This window comes from Marmota monax, unplaced genomic scaffold, assembly GCF_021218885.2.
Source record: "Marmota monax isolate L192 unplaced genomic scaffold, Marmota_monax_Labrador192_F-V1.1 WCK01_AAM20220418_F8-fsc00055, whole genome shotgun sequence".
NCBI lineage: Eukaryota > Metazoa > Chordata > Mammalia > Rodentia > Sciuridae > Marmota > Marmota monax.
Genome location: NW_026695205.1, coordinates 158,239 through 178,202, shown reverse-complemented (window position 1 = coordinate 178,202; position 19,964 = coordinate 158,239). Strand labels below are relative to the sequence as shown.

At 36.4% G+C, this 19,964-nt stretch overlaps 1 protein-coding gene across 6 annotated transcripts in view; it reads right to left on the bottom strand.

Annotated features, from left to right (window-relative positions):
• Positions 1-19,604, bottom strand: part of Acbd6 (acyl-CoA binding domain containing 6) — a 153,180-nt gene extending 133,576 nt beyond the window's left edge. For 2 of the 6 annotated variants that reach the window (XR_009225496.1, XR_009225495.1), the window contains exons 1-3: positions 19,060-19,599; positions 10,841-10,905; positions 8,012-8,108 (exon numbers count right to left, since the gene is read on the bottom strand). Coding sequence is in view for 3 of the 6 variants with exons in the window: in XM_046430191.2 (XP_046286147.1) it covers positions 8,012-8,108; positions 10,841-10,905; positions 19,060-19,281 (384 nt within the window). In the remaining 3 variants the exon portion in view is untranslated. Of the gene's footprint in view, positions 1-8,011; positions 8,109-10,840; positions 10,906-19,059 lie in introns of all 6 variants that reach the window. The other 4 variants (XR_009225494.1, XM_058574495.1, XM_046430191.2 and 1 more) reach the window with 3 other exon arrangements.
• Positions 19,605-19,964: the final 360 nt, after the last annotated feature.

The following is a 19,964-nucleotide window of genomic DNA, read 5'->3' as shown; positions in this document are numbered from 1 at the left end:
TCTTTTGATCCTCCTGCCTCAGCCTCCCTAATCACTGGGATTACAGGTGTGAGGCACCACACCCAGCCTGAAGTTCTTTGTGAGATGAAAGTTCTAATACCTGAGAAAATAAAATTTAAAGAATTACTCTCTAGCATAAGGCAACTAGAGGAAAGAAATCCAATTTAATATTAATACCTGATAACAAAAATTGATTATGAATGACAAGAAAAAAATATAAATTTTGACAAAAATAATATTTGCTAATTATAGTTTAAAATATAAATTTTGAAAGTGATGATTATCTTTATAAGTATAAACTATATGTATGAATTTATCTACTTTGACTTTAAATGAATTTTGTAGGAAAAAGACAGGCAGATGATGCTACAAAAACTAACAAGGTTTGCAAAAGGATAGGTAGCTACTGGAGAGCTACATAGCCACTTATTTGGCTAGCAGAACAAAAAAGAGCAGAATGTCAGTTCTCCCATTTATGCTATTTATTTTCCTGAACAATACTCAGATAAAATACAATGGATGCTTATCTAGGAGTTATCAGACCTGTAAAGTAAAAAGAAATGAAGTTATCAATAAGATTCTGAGTAAACATTAATAATTTCAGGAAAGAGAGTCAAAAACTTAAAAGGAAAAAGCAAGAGAGTAATCAGTGAAAACTAAGGTATTGTTTCTGTGAAACACAGAAAGCCCTAGAACCTCCAGAGAATAAAACCATTTTATTTACAATGTACTGTGCTCCCTCTAGTGGTCACAAGAGGTTTTACTACAGGTGTGAAGAGGAATGGATGTGAGGAATGCAGGTGAGGTCAAAAGAGAAACCAAACACAAACTGGAAATTAACCTTCCTCAAATGTTCAACTTACAAAGAACACATTTTGAAAAGCAACAAATTAGAGTTGACTGTTATGCAGGCAGAGAACACTCAGGAGTAGAAAGATACTTCTAAGGAATAGGACTGAATGAGTGTACAGCAAGGCACTTTGTGAAGTTTCATTTTATACTTGTCCACATTGCTAATTTCCATATGTCTGTGTTAGAATCACTAAAATATTATTTATTGGACAATGTGAGAAATACCTATACCTTTTCACAAGTTTTCAATAAGTGTTTATTTCCCTTCTTCTTCAGAGTGAAGGCTATAATCCTTATGATAAACTATACCACATACCCAACCCCACCTTATTTTCTATTTCTCTACCCTTCATTCCCATCCAAATTTAGCCCAGGCAGGTTCTACAGCACACCAGCTATAATCCTACCACAGAGACTCAGCCTGGCTGTTCCCTCTACAGTCTATGGAAAGTTCTTAATACATTTTTGTCACTGTTTCAGTGAGCCTTCCTTGATTATCATATTAAACACAGTAACTCCAAATTATAAGCTCTTACCTTTCTTCCATTCTTTCCATAGCATTAATCTCCTTCTAATACATTACAATATTTACAAATAAGTATATGACATATACTTATTTTTCTTATTACCTATCCTTGCCAGACTGTAAACTACCTAAAAGCAAGGATTGCTCTGCTGTGTTTACCAATGGCTGTATTTCCAGACCCTAGAGTTACAACTAATACACACTAAGTGTAAAATTAATGTGTAGAATGAATAAGTAATATCAATGACACTTTAACAGGTGTTAGTAAAAAGAGGGAAAACTTACTTTGTTTTATGGAATGAATCCCAATTCTTGAATCCAAAATGAATCTCAATTAAAATCTTTTTTTAAAAAAAAAACAATCTATTTTATGGAACAAGTGTTGGTAATTCTAGAATTGCAAAATAAAGCCAATTAAGATCTTTTTAAAAATTAGAGCAAAATGTCTCATTTTATATTTGGCTCAACATGAAATAGTAATCTTTTACAGATTGGGAAAATTTTAATTATATATCCAAAACACATAATATTGTCTTTTAAACAAATCTGGAAAGATCAAATTTTATAAAAAAAATGGTACCAGGCTGGGGGTGCAGCTCAGTGGAGAGTGTTTGCAACGCCCTGAGTCAGATCTCCAGAAAAGAACCACTAAAAAACCAAAACAAACAAACAACAACTACCAAAACAGGAAGTCATCACACTATGGAACAACAACCTCCTCAAAAAAAGCCACGAGGGGCTGGGGATGTGGCTCAAGCAGTAGCGCACTCGCCTGGCATGCGTGCGGCCCAGGTTCGATCCTCAGCACCACATACAAACAAAGATGTTGTGTCCGCCGAAAACTGAAAAATAAACATTAAAATTCTCTCTCAAAAAAAAAAAAAAAAAAATAGCCATGAAAATTATCAGGTATGATCTAGGAACTACAGGAAAAACCCCTGATTCTTCAATTTGGAAAACATTCTCCTCTTCCAGAAGTGTTATTATGTTTATCAGGCTATTTATTATTTTCCAGAGTAGAAAATACATTAAACTTACTACATGGCTTACAGCTTTGTGGTCCTACTGTATGTGTCAATACTATTTATTTACAGGCAAGGCTGACACTTTAGCACAGGGTTACTTCATGGTTCAGGACATTCACATTAAAAAGAATCTTAATCTCCCAAGGGACCAATGAGTCAATTAAGTAGCAGTAAAAACAAGGTGACTGGGATGCAATTATTTTCCAATTTCACCAAGGTTTTTACAAAACTGCCCTTGCATATTCATCAAAACTCATGAAATTACACATTTAAGATTTTTGCATTTCAGTGTATATAAACTTTAGCTTAAAATAAACTCCTGTAAACAGAGAACTTCAGTTAGTAAATCTGCCTTTCACAGTGGTCAGCAATTCTGAAACTACTTTCTTTTCTAGGCTGGAGCAAATAAGTTAATATATTGAGGATACTGGAAGCCAGGTTTTTGTTAAAGAAATGAGTTACAAATATAGAAAGAAGGCAAGAACATACCTGACAGCATCGGGCTGGAAGTTAAAGGTATCAACATGGTTTTTAATAAGTAAGAAGATTAATATATAAGTATTTGTATAGAATATACATGCAACAGTTTCTGAGTATGTGTCTGTACATGCTATTTATTTTCCTGAACAATACTCAGATAAAATACAATGGATGCTTATCTAGGAATTATCTAGGAGAGAGTTATCTAGGATGCTTATCTAGGAGAGTGGTGACATTGAATGGGAGAGCAGTGACTGAGATTGGGGATCTCTGATGACTTCATGGCTGTGGCACACCTGCAGCCTAGGAATGTTTGTGCAAGGGTAAAGGATGCCTAGCTGCTATGGTGATGCCCTGCCCGAGGAGGCTCTGTGCAAAGGCCTTATCAGCTTTAACCTTGATCTCAGGCACATAGCTTCCAGGGATAGAGGAATTCTCATGCTAGACAACCTCAATATTTCACCAACCGTACTACTCCTGAGCCTGCCTGTTTAACAGTAACTTTAAACAGTGGGCCTCCTTGAGCACTACACAAAGCTCCTGACATTGCACATTGTAACTGTGGAAAAGCTGCATAGATGTTTCCAGTTCTGTAACTTTCCTGAGTACAAAGAATAATGCTTGCATAGTCTTTAACCTGATAATGAAACATATATAAATAGATGTAGAATGTGGTCATACTTCATTAGGGAGGGCACCAAATCTAGTGACTGGTATCTTTACAAAAGAAAGGAGAGGGAGATTTGGACACAGACATGGGGAAGAAAACCATTTGAAGACAGAGGCAGAGACTGGAGCTAAACCACAAGCCAAGGAATGTAGGGTCACCAGAAGCTGGAATAGGCAAGGAAGCATTCTTTATAACCTTCAGAGGAAGCGCAGCTCTGCTAATACCTTCCACTAGACTTCTAACTTCCAGATCTGTGAGAGAATATATTTCTGTTGTGAGTTTGTGGTACTTTGTTACAGTTGTGGCAGGAAACTAATACAGCCTGGCACATTTTGAGTCAGAAAGCAAGAAAATGCTCCAAGAATGTCGACATTGATCAAAAGGATGGGGAGGAACCATCTCAAAAGTATCCTAGTAGTCACATAAATTATTTTAATGGATTATACCCCATTGAATAAAATAGAAATCCATGATTATAAATTCATAAATACATGAATATTGGGTAAGGCAATCCACCGTGGGTCCTGACTGTCCCTTCACATTCTTATTCAGTAAACAAGGCCCTCACTACTCACCACCTGGGCCATTTCTCAGGATTGTGTGTACAGCATGCCACCTTCAGGGATGAGGTAATCTCTCTTCAACCCCCGACAAAGCACAGGTTTACTTCCACCAGCTATAAAAGTGGTGAATTCCACAACTCAGTGCTCCTTCCCTATAGCATAAACTGCTGAGTATGCAGGAAACCAACCAGGCCTACCTGTGTAGACCCTGAAGGACTTGGGGGACATGAGAAATCAATGCAAACCAAATGAAGCTCACACAGCTTGCCATAAGTCATGAATAATAAAGTCCTTTGGCTGGGACCCAGGAGTCATGTACCTTCCGCCAGCATTTAAGAAACAGTAACAGGCTAACTTGGGTTACAAATAGAGTAAAATGTCGGACTTTCACAGTTCTTGACAATGAATGAGGGAAAAGGGAAAGTCACTCTTGCAGTTGAATGATATATAATAAATGCAGAAGAAATAATGGAGTTTGAAAAACATTTGTGAATATTAGGTGAACTAATACGTGAAATCTTGTTGGAAAAAGGATACTTACATAGTCTCAAAATGTGTCCCCACAAATTACTCATCAATTACTAAGGAACTTTTCAGAAGAGATATCCTGGACACTACTATTAACCAAGTGATCAAAATTAACATCACCAACACTAGGACAAACAGGTATGTACTTCGTGATACTGAGGACATGAGGCTTTGATATTCTTCCTAAAAATGTACATACTGAATCTAATTATAAGGAAATATCAGGCAAATCCAAAATGAGACACATTGTCCAAAATTGGCTTATATTGTTCAAAAATATCACAGTCAAAAAGGAAAAGGAAATCAGGAGAAATATTCCAGATTAAAGGAGACTAAAGAGACAGGACAACAAAAATACAGCTGAGTTAAACCATGGACCAGAATTTTAGAAATAACTATGAAGGATATTATTAAGGTATATTATTAAGATAATTTTGAATATGGACTGTAGATTCCACAATAATGATGAATCAAAGTTAAAATTCCTGATTTAGAGGGCTAGGATTGTGGCTCAGCAATACAGCACTCGCCTAGCACATGCGAGGCCCTATGTTCAATCCTCAGCAACACATAAAAATAAATAAATAAAATAAAGGTTGTGTCCAACTACAACTAAAAAATAAATATTTTTTAAAAATTCCTGATTTTGACAATAAAGACATTTATATAAGAGAAGACCATTGTGCTTAGGAAATACTGAAATATCTAGTGGTAAAGAAATATGATATCTCTAATTTACCTTGAATAGTTTAGAAATATTATGTATATATGTGTTTAGAGAGAATGATAAAGGAAATATAACTGATGAATGTAGATAAAGGCCATACAGAAGACCTTTGTACCTATGAAACTATTTATTTATTTATTTATATTTATATATGACAGTGGAGTGCATTATAATTCTTATTACACATATAAAGCACAATTTTTCATATCTCTGGTTGTATACATAGTATATTCACACCAATTCATGTCTTCATACCTGTACTTTGGATAATAATGATCATCACATTCCACCATCATTAATAGCCCCATGCCCCTCCCTTCCCCTGCAACCCCTCTGCCCTATCTAAAGTTCGTCTATTCCTCCCATGCTCCCTCTCCCTATCCCGCTATGAATCAGCCTCCTTATATTTAAAAAAAAAAAAAAAACATTCGACATTGGGTTGGAGTTGTGGCTCAGCAGTAGAGTGCTCGCTTAACACATGCAAGGCACTGAGTTCGATCCTCAGTACCACATAAAAATAAATAAAATAAAGGTATTGTGTCCAACATATGTGTGTGTGTGTGTGTGTGTGTGTGTGTGTGTTTGTACACACACTGAGCCACAACCCCGGCCCTTAAACAACATATTAATTTTTAAATTTCATTTTTATTTTACTTAATGAATCAAGTAATTCATTAAAGAACGCTAATGTGCCTTTGGTTTTGTGTGGTTTACTCAAGTATATGTTCAATAAGTGAGATTTAGATGCTTTTACAAAGAGTCCTTAATACCTTCTGGATTTCCATAAGAAGAACAACCTGACCATATGAAATCTGAAAGCATTTGTAAGAGTCATAGTTAATGGGATTTAACTGAGTAATTAAGGTAATGAAGGTAAGAAATTATAACTTCTTTCATTTATCAGAATTTAAATACTCAAATACTTTCAGAGGCCAAGGCTCAGAAAGAACCAAGTCATAAATCAATCAAGAAAAACTGAGATCACTGACTAGGCCTAATAAGTATTCTATCTAAAGACACTCATATTCAAGTTTTTGTCTCATTTTTTAAACACCGTGCCACATTTGTTCAGGCTGAGTTCAGCTCAGGGGGCATGTATTTTGACCACTGAATTTCAGATATGAAGCCTTTAGGGCATTTATAATATATACTATCTGTGGTATTTTATGATAAAATGGAAAATTTCTAAGAATAAATTCTCAGTGAATATCAAAACCATTAGATGATTTAAATTATTTCCAAAAGGCAGTCATATCATTCAAGATATCTTAAGCTGGCTCCTTCTTTGTACTCTTAATTAAGATACACTTTAACATGTCGTACTACCTAATCTCTTAAGGTTCCTAGCAACTCTGAGAATTTAAGATTCTATGACTGCTGGAACAAAAACATCATACTGGTAACAACTACATTCCCATGAATTTAATTATTATAAAACAATGAAAATTACTGAATTAATCCACCACTAAAATGTTTGGCCTAAATATTTTCATTTAAAAAATTCATTTGCACTTGTTTTCATTACAAAGCAACCTCTATCATGCCTAATACCATTAACCACGTTTAAAAAAAAAAAAAAAAAAATATATATATATATATATATATATTAAGAGAGAGAGAGAGAGAATTTTTTTTTAATATTTATTTTTTAGTTTTTGGCGGACACAACAACTTTGTTTGTATGTGGTGATGAGGATCGAACCCAGGCCGCACACATGCCAGGCGAGCGTGCTACCGCTTGAGCCACATCCCCAGCCCTAAAATATATTTAAAAATAGAGGGCTGGGGTTGTGGCTCAGTGATAGAGCTTTTGCCCAACATGTGCAAGGCCCTGGGTTCGATCCTCAGTACCACATAAAAATAAATTAAAAAATAAAATAAAGGTATTGTGTCCAACTACATAAATAAACAAATATTTTTAAAAAATAGAATAGCAATCCATCTTTATTAAATTCTTTCGGGATATTTTCCAATAAGAACACTGGAAAGATAGGGTATAGTGAATATCTAATGTCCCCAAAGCTCAAAACAATCTCTTATTCCACTGGATTCCCTATCATTTGTATTTCTGTTTCTCTATACTATTAAACTTTTTTTATGTTTTAGTGTCTCCATTATACTTTACATAATTAAGAGAAAACATGTCCTATTTGTCTTTTATTCCTATCAAAAAATATAGGGTACAGAAGGGTACTCTAAAAAAAAAAAAAAAAGAAAAAGAAAAAACAATCTCAGAGAAATTTTTCTTTCCCCAAGATAATAATGAAGACCTCAAGAGAAACACTTTCAAATTCTAAAATGAACTGAATTCGTACATGATTGACTGAAGTTATCATACTTTAAAAAAATTCTCTACATGCATAGCACATAAAAACCCTGGGTTTGATAATCCCCAGCACCACAACAAATAAATAAATAAATAAAAAACAAAACTCCATTCTATGTCAGAGAAGTTGTCAGAATCAGTAGCTGATTATGTTGATATTTAAGCAATAATTTTCTCAGAAAATACTGCAATAACTATACTCTTTTGAGGAAGTAAAATTTCAGTACATTACTTAACCCAAAGCTTAGTTTTTAAACATTTTATCTGAGAGAAAGATAAGGTTTTGCCAAGTATGATGTCTAATTAAGTCTTACCTGAGGATTCCAACCTGGATCTAATGTTTTAACTACTGCGACATATTCCTGCATTGCTTGACTGGGGCTCAAGTCACCAAGTGCTTTCCACGCTTCCCTACGGTACAGAAAATCCAAAATGGCCCATCATTAAATATGTGAATAAAGCAAAGTATATTACTATTTATTATTAAAAATTTACATACATATTTCAAGGGTCTGGTAAATAGAGATAAAAAGCTATGCATAAAGGAGAAGCCCTCTCTTTTTGCATTTATATGGACCAACAGCAATACAAATCTTATCACTCCAAGTAAGGAGACTTCTTGGAAATTTTTCTCCTAATTGCCTTCTCCCATGAAATTTTAATAAAACAAATAAACTGAATATCTGTTGAATTTTCAAAGATCACAAACCATTGTAACCTAAGATTTTAATCACTTCTCCAAATACAATTTTCACCCTTATTAAGAACATATGGGGGCTGGGGATGTGGCTCGAGCGGTGGCGCGCTTGCCTGGCATGCGTGCGGCCCGGGTTCGATCCTCAGCACCACATACAAACAAAGATGTTGTGTCCGCCGAAAACTAAAAAATAAATATTTAAAAAAAAAATTAAAAAAAAAAAAAAGAACATATGGCCTATAGACCAACAGAAGTAGTTCCCATCTTATGAATTAATATGCTTATGGCATTTGGCAGTATAGAAACAAATCATCACAAAAGAAAAAATATTCCTTCGGAAAATGCATCAAGCTTCTTAGTTAAGATTCAAGAAATCACCTTCCCCTTCTGTTTTCCATAAGCTACCACAATCTGATGTTGAGGCCTTGGTTGGAGATTTCAAAAATGAAGGGAGGTGAAGCAGAATTAAAAATACTAATGATAAGCAAGGAAGGAATTTCTGATAGTATAAACACCAAGAGTAACATTTTAGTCCTGAGTATCCTTTTGAGTCAACCCTTTCTTTTTTTTTAAGCAGGCTGCTAAGACAGTCCTTCTTCTTGGTTTGACCCTCCAATTTTCTACATCCAACCACGGTTTCTTAATTTTCCTGATCCTTTGAAAAACAATCCAGTCCCACAGTTTTGTCACGACCTTCCTGCTCCTATGATGAAGAAACATCTTCCTGAGGCTTTCTAAATTTATTTCTACTCAATCTCTTCAGAGTTAATTGTTTACATTGAAACACTTCACCCCTAACAGTATCAGCTTATGTCAAACACAGGAAATTTTTCATCAATACTATAATACAGAGAACAAATAGTCAGACTTCCCTGATTGTCTCAACAATGTCCTTTATGACTTTCTTCACCCAGACCAGGAGCCAATCAAGATTCACATAGAGCAATGAATTTTATTTACTTTAACCTTTTTGACTTTCATGATGTTGACATTTCTTAAAAACCATTTTCCAAAAGTTAAAACCAATTAAAAATGTTTCAGAACCAATTTAAAGTTTTTTTTAAAGCCAATTGTTTTGTAAAATACCCCTCAGTTTGGGTTTGTCTCATTGTTTCCTTTACAAAAATGATTAATCATGATTATAATCAGGTTTAGTATTTCAGCAAGAGCAATATATAGGTGACATGTCCTTTACAATGCATCACCCTTGGGGGAAACATGACGTTAGCCTGTCCCATCACTGATAAGATTAATGAGTTAGTAATGGCAATATCCACAAGCTTTCTCTTATAATTAGTAAGTACAAGTATTCTCCTTCATAATTAATAAGTAAACTGTGGGTCAGGTTGTGTAAATATTGTTCTTCAATAGTTTTCCATATAATGTTTTAGCATCAATGATGATTCTTGCCTGAATTAATTATTAGGATAGCTGTAAAATATAAACAGTTCTTAATTCTAAAATCAATGGTCAAACAGGCAATATGTAGAGAAAAATAATGGTGAAGTTACAAAATTTCACAAATTTAAACAAAAAAATCACAATAAAAGTTTTATCAGGTATTCCCTAGAACAGTAGTAAATTGCCAGGGAACTGCTTGTCATAAGCAAAGAAAACTTGTACCAGAATGTAAATCAAAGCCCTGCTTCCTTTATTGTAAATTTCCTCCTTCACCCTGCCCCCCAAAAAAGCGATATAAAATATTCTACCAGAAAAAAAAAAGGTTTGATTTGAAGAATTTGAATAAAACCTATAACTAAGGTTCTCTAATATATGCAACTTCTCTTTTTTCACATAAACCAGGAAAAAAAAATAAGGCCTCATATAAGGAAACCACTGAATTACAAGTGGAAAAAAACCTGGGATGAGTATAATCTTTTATTTATTCAGAAAAGTGGAGTTAGTCAGGATCTGGCTTTGGATTCCCACCTTCTTTCCAAAAAAAATATGATAGAAACTTTTTTCCTGCGGTGTAGGTAGAACAAGGAAGAGAACAGTGCCAAGAGAGCCAAGGGGTTAAAACTGATACAAGGGAGAAGAGTTCAAAATGGGGATTGATCCTACTATTCTCCTCAAGGCTATCCCCTTGGCTTTCTCTCAAAGATGCCTCCAGAGGGGCAGAGTGGTGACCCCTTAGAGGCTGTACAGTAGCAAAAAAATTTTACGCAATAGCTCTGATGGATATTCTCATACATACATTTCCTATGGACAGAAGCACATTTGTTGTGAACTACTTATATTCCAACGTCACTGCATAAGAATCCTTTAGAAGTCTTAGCTAAAAGAAGATTCTTTTAATCCCTCTCCCAATTGCCTGTCATTATCACAGTCTACAGTAGAGAGAGATTAATATAAAAATAATTCTTTAATCTGCTCACTACTTTCTAATTCCTAAACACCTAAATCATTTCCATCAGCCTCATTAAAGAGTCCAAGAATTTCTTACCATTTTTGCTTTCCTTCAAAATCAAAGAAGCCTGGTTTAGGAGTATTGCAATTTCCAACTTTGACCTAAATGAGGAGATTAAAAAAAAATTAAGAACTTATTTTTCAAAGAAATGTCAAAAACTTTCTTTTCGAATTTGTTTAATAACTATGGATTCGAAAATATGCATCTATATAGAATAACAAAATTTAACATTTTTTGCAAATGCAAACAACAAACCAAACTTAAAAATACACATAGCTTTAGCTAACTATAAAAAAAATTGTTATCTAACACTATATTTACAAAACACTGTGGGTGACAGTTTCATTCCTTAGAAGAACAATTATAAGGCAAATTATAAAATAGATTATGTAGTCTTTCTCAACACTATAATAAAGAACTTTTAACAAATTAACAAACTTTAAAGTTCAGTTTTTCAAGAATCCATTAAAAAATATTGTTTCTTTATGCTGATTCTTATAATGCTACTTGCATCCCATCTCTCCCAAATTCCAGGATAAAGTGTACTACTTTTAAAATGGCCTATTATGAAATTCAACAATATGAATTTAGTGCCAAAAGCCTTGCAAAAAATTTCAAGTGTTCTCAACAACAACAATATAAATTCTATCTATTCCACAATAATCTTGTCAATACTTATATTTTTTGGTCTTCAAATGACATCAATGGCTAAATTACAGATTATTTTCATTATGAATATGTACAAATGAAATTCATACAAATGCAGAATTCACCATGCAGTCCATGACTGCCACTGCAGAATCTCCCTTCCTTATGAACTCTTAATAGCATTTATTCTGTATATCTCTTGTGGCATTTTGACATTTTCTACTGCATTAGGAAGTTCTGCGTAAAGTCTTGTCTTTTTATTAGAACACAACCTCTAAGAAACTATTCTTAACTCACCCATAGCAATTATCTACTTCTCAGGGGCATTCCTGATATTTCTATTATTCTTGCATAGTTGCATTTTGCTAAAATTAAACTGATGCCTTTACCCAGCCATACTGATCTACTCACTGCCTTAGGGATTTTTAGTTCTGTGTTTTGCTCATATTATTTCAATCTTTTGAAATGCCTTCTCTTCTTCCCTAGGTTTTCAAAATGCTATATCTCCTTTCTGTCTTGCTCAAGGTTCAGATTCTAAGAACCCTTTCAGTGTACAATGATCTTATCCACCTCTGAATTCAGAAAAATTATCACCTCTCTCATTTCCTGAGCAATTAATCTCATGGCCCTCTGGCTGTTATTAAAATGTATGCTTTTATAGAAGCAGCCCTGTTATGATAGGCTGGAGGGAAGAAAAGGTGAGAAAGTAATGCCTGTCTTGAACAGTCTCACCATAGACCAAACACGTGACTTGAGTTATTATAAGTGAGCCACACGATAATCCTGCAAGGAATGACATTACAAACTCATTTGATAAATGAGGAAAAAGAATCTCGGGAGGGTTGTCTCAATTCACATGTTAGCAAATACTGAATTAATAGTCAGGATTTGAATCCTGGCCTGTTGGATTGCAAAGTCCAATATTCCTTCACTACATCATTCTGCCTTAGGTGTTACAGAAATGAGGCTTCAGTTCTGGTGTCTCTAAAATCAAATGAATTATTGGATTGCCAGAAATATGGATAAGATAAACTATATAAACTATAAAACATCTTAAAAATAACAATTATTAATATTTTTACATTTTTGTCTAAATGTCATCCAGAAACAGAAACCAATGCCAGTTATCTGTTCTTTCTTTCTCCAACAGTATTAGTCTCAGCTAGACACACGGTCATCCAACTGAAATAGTATATGTGGCCATGCAACTTCTGTCTAGGTTTTGGGAACCGGATGTGTATGAAAATTATAAAAATATCTTCCTTATAAAGAAAAGGGGCTTGTTATCCCCTTTCCCTTTGACTTGATTAGAACATGTATATGGTGATGGTGACCCTCTCTGGCCATGGGAAGAGGAATCTTAATTTGAGACTTTATGGTCTTAAGATCCCTTTACACTATTAAAAATTAAGGACCCCAAGGAGCTTTTGTTCATGTGGATTATATCTACTGATATTTACCATGTTAGAAGTTAAAATACTTAAGATATATTAATTCATTTGAAAATAACAATAAACCCACTGCATGTCAACAAAATAAAAAATCTTTTATGAAGAATAAGTATATATTACTAAATTTTAAAAAAATAGTGAGAAAAATGGCACTGTTTTACATTTTGTAAATCTCTTTAAAGTCTGGCTTAGTTGTAGTCTCATATTTACTTCTACATCCAATCTATTGTTATGTGTTGCTATGGTTGAAGTTTATAAAGAAAATTCAACTTCACACAGATATGTTGTTAGAATACTAAAAAGTTATTTTGATCGAATTTTCAGGTAACTGTGGATATTGTTCTTTTGATATTACACCAAAATTCAACAATAGTAATTCCTTTAAGGTTAGATGCAATGTGGAATCTGGACTTACATCAATGAATTTTTCACACTGTCTCACTGAAAACCATTGGTCTGATGTACACTTTTTGAATTGATTTTTTACCCACACGTGTTTTGTAACACTGCCTTGTGAAATGTTTAAAAAATATAGTTCACTGAGTTACGCAGATTTTCCAAATGTTGATGTATTTCTTTGTACATTAAAAGTTCACAGGGCTGGGGTTGTGGCTCAGAGGAAAAGCGCTCACCTAGCATGTGTGAGGCACTGAGTTCGATGCTCAGCACCACATAAAAATTAAATAAAGATATTGTGTCCACTTATAACTAAAGTATAAATTTTTTTTTAAAGTTCACATTCATTCATTCATTATTCTCATTGCTTTTAAAAAAAATTTTAAGTACTAGGATGCTGTCAAGCTCATGGCAGCAGATTTTCTAAACTTCTAATTTTCTAGAGGGTTTAAATGTTATCATTGGCAACAAATATTTTCAATTGTTTTCCTTAAAGGCAAGGGCTCATTTCTCTCATTCTCAAGAAACTATATGCCAAATAACCAAATATGAATACACATAGTTTATCTGTCAGTTGTTCTGTTAAGTAAAAATGATTTTCCATGGTAAAAAGTGGGTAGTTTAGTTTGCAACTCAGAAATCACATAAGTGCTTTTCCTCAAAACAGCAACATATTCTGATGCATCAGAGGTGCCTTGGGTGTACCTCCCATTTCATCACACACAATGTCAAAGAGACTTGTACTCAAGGGTTAATTTTTTTTAAAAACACTAAATGTTTTTTTAAATTATAGGTGGACACATACCTTTATTTTATTTATTTTTTTATGTGGTGCTGATGATCAAATCCAGTACCTCACATGTGGTAGGCAAGTGGTCCACCACTGAGTTACAGCCCCAGCCCCTCAAGAATTAATATTAAATAAAAACAAATAATATACTTGAGTACATGGTGTTTAAAAAATACACATGACTATTGATAACAGTTTGCTATCACTGCTCTGATTCATACTAAGGAATCAGTTGTTTTATTCAACATGACAGCATAGGAAAAATTCAACAATGTCTTAGTATTATTATGAAAATAATTTTGACCTTATGAAACCCAGAGCATGTCTCAGGAATTCACAGGGGTCCATGGACCACAATTAGAGAACTGCTGCCTTAGGGGATGATTGAGCTATAAGACAATAAGCAGAAGTCCCTGGATGATCTCATGAAAGAAAGCCACCCTACCAACTCTGGATCACCTACCTCTAGATCATTTTCTGAGATAAACAAAAGCTCAGCAATTGACCCTGTATCCTAACTGACATGGAAACTTTTCTAACTCCCAAGTTTAAAGAATAATTCTGGATCTAGAAGACTGAGAAAACATAACAGCAGTTTCTGAATCATTTATGAAGCAGGGATATGCACCACTTTAACAGAGTATCAAAATTCTGTTCTCTAACATAGGTAGGTAGGTATGGTAGGTGCGTGGGTAGGTAAACAGATAGGTAGGTAGGTAGGTAGGAAGAAAGAAAGGAGGAAAATATATTTAGTGCCCTTGAAGCAGAATATTTCAACAAAGGTTGCCAAGAACAAATGCCAGGGAATTGAGTATGCTCAAGTTAAAGGAGGATATGCAGAGTATCTTCGATTCTGCTAGTAGTGGAGGATCTTTGTTGGGGTTTCGATATGAGGTATCCCCCAAAGCTCACCTGTGTGACAATACAAGAGGGTTTAGAGGAGAAATAATTGTGGTATAACATTAATCAGTGAATTAATCCCTGATGGGATTATCTGGGTGGAGGCTGGAGGCAGATGGGGTGTGGCTGAAGGAAGTGGTTCGTAAGGGGCATGGCTATGGGGTATATATTTGTATATGGCAAGCAGAGATCTCTCTCTCTCTCTTCTTCTTCCTGATCATAATGTGAGCTGCTTCCCTCTGTCACACTCTTCCACCAAGATGTCCAGCCTCACCTCAAGCCCCCAGGAATGGAGCCTGCTGTCTATGGACTGAGACCTCTGAAACTGTGAACACCCAAATAAACATTTCCTCCCCTAAAATTGTTCTGGTCAGATATTTTACTCGCAAAAGAGAACTAGTTGTCTAAAACAATCTTATCAAATGAATCCAACAGGAATTTGAAATTTTCACTGCCTTTCATTTCACAGGTATCAATGAGTTATCTTCTGTTGAGAGATTGCAGGCTAATACACAGAGGAAGCAAAAAACTATTAAATAATTTGATCTTTTTGAAACCTAATTAAAAAGATAATTTTGAAGTCATAGTTTATCTGAGACTAAAAGAGCTAAGATTTTAACTAGGTTAATTTAGATTTCTGCCTGAGAAAATAAGGTTCATCTCTTAGCTTATTTTTATCATCTTCCTGCCAACAATCTTACCTCATTTAGCCTCCAAAATGGGATGCTAATCCAAGTAGAAAATGTCACTTTGTAAGAAATTTCGATCCATCTTGCAGACACTGTATCAGGCTTCAAACTTCATTATTCTACCAAAGATGCTATTTTGGGGGGATGGGGGAATTGAACTCAGGAGCATTCAACCACTAAGCCACATCCCCAGCCCTATTTTTTTTTTATTTAGATACAGGGTCTCACTGAGTTGCTTAGCACCTTGCTTTTGTTGAGGCTGGCACTGAATTCACAATTCTCCTGCCTCAGCCTCCCAAGCCACTGGGCCAAAGATGCTATTTTTAACACTGTCTCAGAATTCTGCTAGAAATAAAATTTAGGAGAGACTGATTAAAAATATGTGGTCCAGTGTCAGATCTAACATGCATAATCTTATTCTCTAATAATGAAGAATTTTATTTTCAAATACAAAATAGCCTAAACATAGACTATAAGATTACATTCTTGGAAGAATGAAGGACAATATTCCTTCAGACTATCTGGATGAATTGAATACAACAGAGATAAATGGTGGCCAACTAACAGGTGTCTATAGTTCACTCATGACTTAGAAATCAGTACTTAACAATAATGACATCAATATCAATAAATAAATATCCAAAGAAAGAAAAAGATTGTTTCCTAGGGAATCTGGAGAAAATTAGCTTTATACTGCCCAGAGAAACATCTGTCAGACATGCTATATATAGGTCCTAGCATAATGTTTAGTAAATAGTTGTCAAATTTACTCAATAGTTTCTTTCTAAAGTTATTAGGATAAAGTAAATGCCCCCAAAGAAAATAAATATCCAGAACTCTTGCAAGAAAGCTACTTCCAAGGCAGGCCAATTGTAGGACAACTTTCATTCAATACTATAATTTATACCATTTGTACCTATATCTCTCAAGTCACATTAATTAACATTCATAATCATCCATCTTCAAAATAAGGTTCATCTCTATTCAGTACATTCAGCTTAAGAAAACAGGGGAACCCCCTACAACTAACTACTTTATTAAAAACAATACATAGGGTACATGGAAAAATATGTCATTATACCAAGATGCAAAAAGAAAATTAAGATGTTTTTAATAAAAATAAAATAGGCTATAATCCAGAACTTCATTCCATCCAGAGTTCCAAAGATCCAGAGTTTTCCTGAGCTGTAATTTAACTCATTATCAGTCATTTTTCATGTGTTTAAATCTAGATTCCTCAAGTACTTTGTAAGCCTCTTAGAGGCAAGCATCATGATGCTTTTGCTTCTTTGCATTATTTGTAGACATGACATGAAGATGTTGAAAAGGGCTGGGGTTGTAGCTAGAGCGTTTGCCTAGCTTGTCTAGCACATGTGAGGCATTGGGTTTGATCTTCAGCACCACGTAAAAATAAATAAATAAAATAAAGGCACTGTGTCTATCTACAACGTGTGTGTATATTATATATATAAATATGTATATAAATAAATGTATACATATGTATATATATATATACACACACACACACACACATATATTAAAAAAGATAAATAAAACCCCAGCCCAGTGGCACACACCTGTAATCCCAGCAGCTTGGGAGGCTAAGGAAGGAAGATCATGAGTTCAAAGCCAGCCTCAGCAATGATGAGGCACTAAGTAACTTAGTGAGACCCTGACTCCAAATAAAATGCAAAAAAGGGCTGGGGATGTGGCTCAGTGGTTGAGTGCCCCTGAGTTTAATACCCAGTACAAAAAACAAAAAGATGCTGAACTAATATTTGTTGACTATGAGAAAGTGATTAATTTTCCTTCTGGTAACCAATCAATGACTTCTTTGAATAAGAAACTAAATGTCTTTTTTTATTGTTGTTATACTGACATTGAACCCAGGGGTACTTTACCATTGTACTACATCCCCATCCTTTTTAAATTTTTATTTTTGAGACAGGATCTCCCTAAATTGCTGAATGCTGCAATGAGCATGGCCAAACTGGTGGTACCAGCGAGGGACAATGGGAAATTAGGAAAGAAAGACTCACACACAGATATGAAGTAAATAGCTGAGATCAGGTGGAGCGCTGCTCCCTGATGGAGAAGCAGATCTAAGAGTTAAGCCAGCAATTTTTATTTATGTATGTCTCATTATCAGGTTAAAGAACATGCAAGCATTATTCTTTGTACTCAGGAAAGTTACAGAACTAGAAACATCTATGCAGCTTTTCCACCGTTACAATGTACAATGTCAGGAGCTTTGTGTAGTACTCAAGGAGGCCCACTGTTTAAAGTTACTGTTAAACAGGCAGGCTCAGGAGTAGCACAGTTCAAAACTGTAAATAATGAGGTTGTCTAGCATGAGAATTCCTCTATCCCTGGAAGCTATGTGCCTGAGATCAAGGTTAAAGCTGAAAAGGCCTTTGCATAGAGCCTCCTCAGGCAGAGCATCACCATAGCAGCTAGGCATCCTGTGTTCTTGCACAAACATTCCCAGGCTGCAGGTGTGCCACAGCCATGAAGTCATCAGAGATCGCCAATCTCAGTCACTGCTCATCCATTCTCTTTACTGCTCTCCACAGCTGAAGTCCCGTTAACTGCTGAGGTTGGCCTCAAACTTACCAAACTTCTGTGTCAGCCTCTCAAATTGCTGGTATTAGAGGCATGCACCACCATGCCTGGCTTAAATGTGTCTTATATGAGTACTAACACATTTCCATATTTCCAGGTAAAGTTCAGAACCTTAGAGTTAGGAGTTATAATCTAGATCTGACAGATGTGTCTATATGATTCTAGGCAAGGAGCCTACACTTTGGTAAATGAAGGGAATTATCTCATCTGGTGTTTATAGCTCTAAAATTTTTATGATTTTACCTAACAGAAACATATTCAGCCAAAACATAATTCAAATTATATTTAAGGTTTTTTTTAAAAATCACAATCAATGTAGTAATATTTTATTTTGTATTGCAGCACCTTATTCATTACAATCCTGTTATTCCCTTAGATCTCAAAATATTTTTAATAACATTACCATATTTACTTCAATATGTCCCTTTGACAAGAGTAAATGAATGCTAAATCTTATTTTATCATCCTCATTTTGTAAAGGTTCCGAGGCTGGTAAAGTACAAGGTCACTGAGTAATAAGAGAAGACACAGAAAAACTGTCATTCTATGTCCAGCTAAGTAAATAGCCCTCCTGGCAGACAGATCTTTTCCATGTCCAGAATGATGCTAACAGCAGTTAATCAAAACACACACACACACACACACACACACACACACCCTTCATTTCGCCTAGCCATTAATCATGCACGTTGGCTATCAGTTTTTGGAGGAACACGACGACCCCCTGTGTCTCTTACATCCACCTCTTCCCAGCTTTACCTGCTTGTACCTGGCATACAGGTATAAGAGCTGCTCTCTGCTGGCCACCTGAATCAGGCTCTGGAGGTGCGCGGCAGCCTTCTCAAACAGCTCCGCCAGGTTCCTGGACGCCTCCGTCTCGGGGTTCTGGGGGGATTCCACATCCCCGGAGTCGTCGCCTGAGCTCAGCTCTCCACCGCTGTCGCCCGTGGTGGCCCCCGCGGGCAGGAATGGTGTGGCCATGTCTCCTCGCTCTGTCCGTCCCTCTGTGGCTGGGCCGCCCGGCTCAGACCCGAGGTCAGGCCGGCTGGGGCCCGGGCCCACCGGTCTGGGAGCTCAGCCGGGGCTCGACTCCGCCCCCGGCTTGCTCACTCCGCGCTCGCTCACCCAACTCGCCGCCTGGCCACCACGACTGCCCGGGCGTGCAGGGCCAGCTCCGTTGCCCTCCGCTGCTCTCCCCAGTTACCCCGTTCTCCTCGGGCTTCACTCAAATCCAACAGGGTGCTCGGGCTCACTCGGGGTCCCTTCAACGGCGCGGGGTTCCGGGGTCGCCTCCACGGGCGGGCGGGGGAGGGCGGAGCGCCGGGCGGCGTGAGCGCGCTTGGGCTCGCGCTCGCGGTACGCGCCACAGCCTGCGCCGCAGCCGCCGTGCGCCTGCTCCGCACTGGTAGGGGCGGCATGGGCGGTCCCGCGGCGGGCGCCTCCGGCAGAGGTTCTCGTGGGGCCGCCGGCAGGACGTGGCTTGGAGAAGCCGTCCTGGGTCGTCAGGGTGTCCGTTTATCATTTCGTTGAAATCAGCGGTCACCAGCGCGGGAACCTGCAGTCGGGAGAGGCCACTGGGGGTAGGGGACGGAGGCCGTCCATTTAGTAGTGCAACGATTTGAGCGGAGTCGCGGGAAACACGTAGACGAGGATAAAGGTTCCGC